Here is a 7,771-nt window from a genome sequence, read left to right as displayed (position 1 = left end):
TCGCCCTTCGGGATATACCGCTTGTCTGATTTTATTCTGTCGTTTAATTGGCGACTCCGCGTGTGCTGAACGCTGGGAACCCTGAGGAGTATTGTATAGTAGCGTTTTATACACTTCTACCACTATTTGTCTTTCCTTTCCATTATTTGAGCAACACCTAGTACAACGGCTCGACCCGCCTCCATGGCGCACCCATCAAGACCTTGTGCTGCTGTGGTCAGGGTAGCTGGTTCAATTGCCGGTCACGGTGACTCTATTTATGGTCAAAGGGAAATACAAAAACACCCGTTGTGATAGAGACTTCGACCCCCTTGAAGGTTTCTGATAGTCTAGATTCTAGAAGGTTTCGAAATCCTCACCTACAGCGCAAATCAGAGTCTTGAGCACATTAAACCTCGACTTAATTGAACTTTTATTTCATTTGCGCATAAAAACTTCTTTTTAATTTGTGCACTGCAGAATTGAAGTCTGAATTATTAAGGCCGAAAATAAACAAGCGAAATGTAAACCATTATTCACGTCTGACTTGTGAGCCTCCGTCAATCAAAAAATAAAAATAAAAAATGAAAACATGGCGTCGCGTCTAAGAGGGTAGGAAGAATGAAAAGCTCGAAAACAATGCGATGCTTGCCGAGATATCGCATTTTCCCCTACAAACCACTACGGTCTGGTTTTGTTGCTGCTAGACACACCATTTCCAAACAAAAACAAAAAATGGTTAGAAACACACATAATAGGTTCTTCACTTTAAAACACCTCTAAGAGAAGTGAAGGAGTCTTGGTGACCTGGTGGCTGGTTTCCAAAGCCGAGTTATAACAATCCAAATCGACTAAATATATAATATAGCCACGAAACTGTTTACCAGGTTATCAATGAGCCAAGAATGGAAACGGGGAGACGACTTATATAATAATTTATTTACTTGACAAACGAGTGTGGAGAAATGGGGAAGTGAATGAGGCAATCAAAATAATTTTTTTGAAATTTGTGTCTGATGATCCAGTTGGCGCGATGTATGCATGATCATTTGCTCCTGCGGGTGAAGGCCTCCATGATTTTGTACAAGCGGTGACATTCTGTGAAAGAACAAAAAATTGCATTTGAGCAAACGGTTTGTCTTTACTACGGAAGTTGTTCGTGCCGTATAAACGCCAAAAAGAAAAAAATACACTGCCGTTTTTTGCGCAAAGTTGTGGCGACCTTTTTTGTTGCGCCATGCGGTTGACTTATGGCGTAGTACTAAAAAAAAGGGCTTAGCCATTATACTTTCATTGTCTTCAGGCAAACGGCAGTCTGGCAAAAAATGTCCCATTAAAGTAACACTGTAATTAAAATACCGAACGCATATTGTTCATGCCAGTCATTTCACAACACAAGCATTTCAGAGCTCAGCGGAAAGTCCTATGCAATTCATACACAATGCTGTATAAAAAGCACCGCAAAGCGCCTATCGTAAAAAAATATTTTCTTTTAAAACTTGTAAAGTAATTATAATATTAAGTAGGGTGATATCGCTCTCGTGTTCAGCTTCCAGAGTTAAAGCTCCACATTAATTTTGATCTCCATCATGTGACATATTTACGTCGATTAATTTCTCGTTATATAGACGTCCTCGCCGGGAATTTTTTTCTTCAGAACAGCGGGAAGAAATGCCCGGAGTGTATAATGGAGCTTCCAGCAACGATAAGGGGGCTTAGAGAGCCTCATCCATATTTATACGTTCAGAGAATAAACCTACTCAATATACCATTCGCAGTGCACAGCGACATAAAGAAAATGGCCCAGAAAGCGAGCGGAACTGAATTAAACATGCCTAGAACGCCGCGCTCTCGCACACACACAAAATCAGCATGGAAATCGAATGCAATGAAACGTCCAGAATACAAAATCAAGCAGGCCCTGGGGCTTGAGTGCTCGAAGCGAGGCAAGAAAATGGGCGATGTGCTACAAAAGGATCCAGTGACGTGGCTCGGTACTCACATGGATAAGGATCCGGGCGCCTTTCACGAGTGAACTCCCTGAATGATTCTTCTGCTGAGGTCGTACACTGAGGATGCGTCGAAGGCCGAGCCCTGTTGCTTCGCTGCCGTCGACCGGGCTATCCTTGCCTGGATGTAAGGGTCGCCTACGATGGCTGAATAAGGCAGGGTGTAGTGAGCCGGCTGGAACGTTTGTACGGGCTGTGGCACCTGGTACGTCGCGGGGTCAAACGGCGTGTACTGTTGGTACAGCGCTCCAGGGTACGGGGAAGCGACGGCTTGCGGCGCTCCGACCGTGTGGATCGGAGGCGGCTGGGCGATCACGGTAGCCTGTGGCTGAAGCGGCTGCCGGACTTGAACTGTTTGCTGCGTAGCTGGCCGAAGCTGGGGCTGGGTCAGGAATTGCCGTCCCGTGGGGGCTGGTCGAAGCGTGGGAACGGCCGGTGGCCTGGATGGCGCGGAGATCTTGTGCACTGGCTGCACGGGCACAGAGGCGGCCAACTGGCGGTTGTAGACGACCTGTCCCGGTGGCACGGCGACAAGCGGGGACGCGTCGAGCTTGTGCGAGTCGGCCGGAGTCTTGGCAAGTGCCTTCTTTTGGGCGCTGTCGTGGCTGGGTGAATGGGACTGGGAAGGCTTCGAAGTCCGTGGAGGGGACGTGGGAAGCGGGGGGAGGGCAGGGTGAATGTGCTCGACCGGAAACGTTGGGCGGAACTCTATGGTGGCGACAGAGGTGGGCTTGCGAGAAGTCGGGCGCTTACTGGCACGATGGCCGGCAGGCAGCGCAACGGTCTGGAGGTCCGGCGATTCTTCGGCAGTCTTTCGGGGGGAAACGCCGAACGGCGGCAACTCGATGCTGTCGGGGATCCTAAGCACGTGCTTCTTTGGCGCCTCTGCAGAGAGGGTCGGCTTTACGCCATCCGGACGCTTCCTGAAGACGACGTTCTTGAGGATGTGCTTGCTAGGAGTGCCGCCTTCAGGTTCCCGGACCGTGAATCCGACGACGGGCGCGAAGCTGTTCGTTGTTGGGGGCGCGGGCGCAGCATCGTCACCGTCTCCGTCGAAATCCACAAGGACAGCGGTGACGGAACCAGAGCCGACAGCCTGCCTCCTGTGCCGTGAGTGGAATGGATAGAAGGCTGGAGAGACACCGTATGCGCCCTCTGCCGTCTCAAACGACACTCCTGTAGGTTGTTCTAAAGGGACCTCGACAAATTTGCGTAGTTCGACCGGCGAACTGGGGGCTTTGTTCTGCACCGCGTATTCCTGATTGATCTTGTCTTCCAGCTTCTTCAACTCCTCCGCATCTACGCTGCGTGGCGGAGTCGAACCTTCGTGAATAGATGCGATGCCGTAGCTTCCTTCAGCTTTCTTGAACGAAATACCTTTGCGCGGGTTCTTTTTGAGGGCTTCCTTCGCGAGCCTGTACAGGCTTCCATGGTCATACTCTTCTCTTTTACGGTAGGTCGGTGTGCCAATCACTTTTGTCTCAGGGTGACTACCGGCTGCATCAAGGCTTTCGTCAGCTGAGCGCTTTTGAATACGAACGAGGCGTCCGGGATGGGTCAGCGATGCACCATTGGCTCCTCTTTCGACGTAAATACTTCCGAGACCAAGAGCTTGGGTGAGCCTGCCATTCCCGTTCGCAGCTACCGTTGCTCCGTTCGGAATGGCGAGGCGTCCATTTTGAACCACGGATGCGATGCCATATTCTCCTTCGGGTCTTTTGTAGGAATGTCCGATTGGAAGATTATAGTTCACAGATGGGCCGTTACTGATTGGTGCGTTTGGTAATGGCGGTGCCCTGATAATATTTTCTGCGGGAACTTGACCTGTGCAACAACAACAAAAAAGAAACAGCCCTTACTTCCACACTAGTGACATGAACAATTCTTGATTGTTATAACAAAGCTGAGATCCAATTGCTATCGATCAGTCCACTCGGTGGTGCCACCGGCACACAACCGAGTGTACTAGTACAAAATCGCAACTAGGTATCTGCAGCTAAGAATAATGCCACTTTGAATGTCTCTTGAACGAGCTCCTACGTTGTTGAGACCACTCTCCTTCTATAAGGCATTCATGCAATTCCAACTCGGCGACACCTGAGCTACAAGCTGGATAGTAGAACACGGTAACCATACATTATTTTTAAATTGAATTAAAAAAACATTATTTCTCGTCTGAGCGAGAGGAGAATGGGACTCAGATGGCCTGAAAGAGGTCCTCAGCCTCCTACACACCGTGTCAGCAACGCACATCTCAGTCTACCTCAGTACAGTGCAATTGGTTATTTCAAGTGAGTGAGCGAAACATTTTCAGGAACCTTTTTTTGTATGTGCAAAGTGACACACTCGCCTATCATAAACATTTCAAGCTGGGTATGTTGAGAGTCTCGCGCACAATAAGGTTAGTTAAGCGAATAACGAGCGCTTCCATTGTCCGGTATCAGCCCAATGAAGTCTGCCCTGAATGCGGATGTTCGACGTACCTGATGGAATTCCGCCGAGTCCCAAGCCATATGGGACGTAACGCTGGCCTTGGACGCAGAGGAATAAAGGAAGGAGAATCGTTGCCAATTGCTGAAACGAGCACGAAATCGGGCACCGTGGTTAGTCCAGTGGAGGGCGTTCGGCATATTCCTCGAAAGTCCAGCGCGATCTCAAAAATGGAAGTTCTCCGACTCGGCCCGAGATGCAACCGAGCTTTCGTCGAAGTGAACCGCTTACCTGCGCCTTCATCTTGAATGTGGCAAGGTGCTCTCCCTCGTCGCTCGTTTTTATAACGGGCGTGATCGGGTGACCAATCACGATGCGCCTGCCTCTGGCGTCGCAGCGCTGTGCGAGCTTGAGAGCCCCGCCGCCGGGGTGAAAGTGTATTTCTCGGTTGCAAAAGATCCGTCTGCCGCCGCCTCCTCCGCGATTCCCTTCCACTTGTGCTCTCCTAGCCTGGCGTTAACAAGAAGGAGGCCCTCGTTCTCTCACACAGAGCGGGCTGCAGTGACTATCACCGCAGACCATCTTACCAGACGCGTTCCGCATTCTGAATCACGCGACGCAAGCCACGACGCCGCGAGTCGACGTCCGGCCGGTAGACGGCAAGGTTACAGCATTCGACGACGCGTGCGGGTGGCTACCGGCCTAGGTTTATTAGACACAGCTAGGCCCGAAGGCCCTTCCGTTACACGGGACAGTATTTTTTTTTCGTCGCTTCCTTTTAGTCGGTTTGCGAGGAAACGTCGTAAGAGATATCGCCTCTTTCAGCAGACTGAAGACTAAGCTTCTAAATACTTCTGTAGCAGTCGGCGCGGAATACGTTTTGAATTCTAACGAGGGGTCTCTGTCACCTCGTGGAGAGATTGTATACCGCGAAATAGCGGATTATTGCTTATGACGAAGTACTTGGCAAAGTCGACAATAACGGCGAGTACGGTTGGCAAACGCGTACCGTTCGCCGTGCCAAGTAAAATGGTAATGCGGGCTAAAAAACGGCAACTACACGTTGGCACATTATAATTAAGTGACAATGCGATAGCGGCTGTCGCGAGAGGTGGAAATCGGAAGGTCTGTTCTTACATTCCGCTCACAAAAGCGCTCGCACTCTTTCGCCTAGGGCATCCACTTGCGAGCGCCAGACAACAGCGGGCCGGTCAAGGTGAGGGCGGCCAAAGCGCTAATCACAAACAGGAAGAGCCCGGAGGCGTGGGGTGAGCGGTCTCAGTCGAAATTTCTCAACGAACCATCGTCAGAGCCCCACGTGACGCGCATGTGGAGTGAGTCGTCAAATTCCAGAAATTCAATCGCATGAGCCCCTCCAGGGCAGCGATCGAGGGCTCTTACACTTACGTATAGCGCGGTCTTAATGCTTACGATCTTGACAAAGCGCCCCACTGTGGCGTCGAGTGATCCCGGCGTTGGGCAGGTGTCGGGTGCAATCGGGTCCTTGAGGTATTTCCGGAAAACCGAAAGTTTCGCAAAATGCGAACACTCGGGAGAAGGGTGAGAGAGTTCGTTGTTTTGTAAGAGATATGGCGGCTGGTAGCGGGCGGCGTCGATAATCTGTCCGTGCGTGCGGGGACGGTAGCCGGGCGTTTTGAGAGATACGAGCGCACGAACAACCGGATGGAGCGTATAGCTCGGTCTTAATGCACTCAATGCCGATGTGTTTCACCAAAGCTGGCAGCAATCTACGCATTTTGAGGTAAATCCTGAAGTTGTTGACTCTCCTTGTAGGCATAGCGAACGCGTAAATATGCGAGATAGGCTGGAAAGCAGCTACTGCGCAGTTTCAGAGTCTAAACATAGAGACGGCGACCTTAAACAAAACTGAGCATCACTACCATGATGTGATTTTCTAAAATAGTGTGTGGTTTAAAGGCCGATGCAGCGCATCTTAGGTCCAAGGGACAATGATACGTTTACTGGGAGGAAACGGTTAAAGGACTAGAAACATTGCGCGATGTTTTAAGTTATTCTTACAGTCGCGACGTAGCCACCAACACTGACTTTGCTCACCATGAGCCTGCAAAGTGCGAGGAACACAAAACCTCGTCCGTTCTTTAGAAACCCTCAAACATCAAAGCAAAGGGATGATGACATGGCTGGTGACACTAGCTATTGCATTTTAGCAAAACACCAGCTAATGTCCTTGAATTATGAAACTACGCCAGCACAAACTGCTTGTTTGGGTACGCTCCGAGTTGAAAAGGGAAACGGATGTCAAGTATGTCGATACCGACAAATGCATTATCAAGGAAGGGAAGCGGACGACATGTCTGTTTGCCGGACCTTTGTTTTGAAAGGTCTAGCTGTCTTTGCAAACGCGAGGCCGGATGTGGTGTCACTGCTGTTTTCCAGACCGTCATAGCTGGAGGAGCCTTGCCGTGCCCCCAAATGATAAAAACAATTATGACATGTGTTAGAAGTTCCGGAATGTTTCTCGCTCGTTAGCACTTCAGGAATCTTCTGAGCTGTTTTTTTTTTCTAATTAACGCCCCTGTTGTTTTTTTTTTAAAGCGAAGCTTTAGTGTCCTCCCTGATGCCGTTGTACGCTAATACGCCCTGCAGGAAAGCCAACTTTTCTGACGATGATGGTGAGTGATCACGGGTGAAGTGAAAGAAAAAAATCAGTAGTGGCTTAGCTCTGGTATGCCAGGATATACGTAGCGTGAGCTAAGGTTCAGCAATCAAGTCCAGTCCAGTCCAGTCCAGTCCAGACCAGTCACTGCTCCTCGCGCATGCTCAGCACGGCTCTTCACGAGCCATGCGAAACGGCTATCAAGCGGCTCCGGTCCAGCGTCAGACTTGGCTACTGCGCAATTGAGGCGCACACCTGGGCACGCGCCGGCTCTAGCCCGTCTGCCGCGGCTATGACGCAACACAATCCAACACAATCCACTTTATTCCAATCCCATCCAAATCCAATCCAATCAAATTCAATCCAATCCAATCCAAGCCAAGCCAAGCCAAGCCAATCCAATGTCCCCCGGAATCGAACCTGGGTCTGGTTTTTCCTCCTCCTCCTCCTCCTCCTCCTTTATCTCGTTGCTGCATTTCGACATGGTCGAAGGGAACACCAAGCAGCTGGTGCGACTCGACGTTTGACTACGGAGTGCCCACCCGAGAGTTGCTGTGGGTATTCTCGAAAAGTGAAGCGTACCGTCAGAGTAGCACATACTCCCAGTGTGGAATTGGCCAAACAAGGAATCAATCACGACAAATCTTCTTTTTCTGCTTGTCGGTGACACAAGGTCATCTGATGAAGGGAATTTGCATTTCCTGCTAAATATATA

General features: G+C 50.0%; 1 protein-coding gene across 1 annotated transcript; it reads right to left on the bottom strand.

Moving 5' to 3' along the window:
* Window positions 1-897: 897 nt before the first annotated feature.
* Window positions 898-4,753, bottom strand: LOC144153760 (uncharacterized). Its single transcript, XM_077685469.1, has 4 exons — window positions 4,710-4,753; window positions 4,472-4,562; window positions 1,982-3,812; window positions 898-1,077 (listed from the first exon to the last, which is right to left on the bottom strand). Exons 1-3 carry the CDS (start codon window positions 4,719-4,721, stop codon window positions 2,005-2,007), a joined length of 1,911 nt encoding a protein of 636 aa, XP_077541595.1. The 5' UTR covers window positions 4,722-4,753; the 3' UTR covers window positions 898-1,077; window positions 1,982-2,004.
* Between the last annotated feature and the right edge of the window lie 3,018 nt (window positions 4,754-7,771).

The sequence above is a fragment of the Haemaphysalis longicornis genome, unplaced genomic scaffold (assembly GCF_048455015.1).
Source record: "Haemaphysalis longicornis isolate Haplotype H1 unplaced genomic scaffold, Haemaphysalis longicornis Haplotype H1 scaffold_9, whole genome shotgun sequence".
Classification (NCBI taxonomy): domain Eukaryota; kingdom Metazoa; phylum Arthropoda; class Arachnida; order Ixodida; family Ixodidae; genus Haemaphysalis; species Haemaphysalis longicornis.
This window is presented reverse-complemented; position numbering and strand designations above follow the sequence as displayed.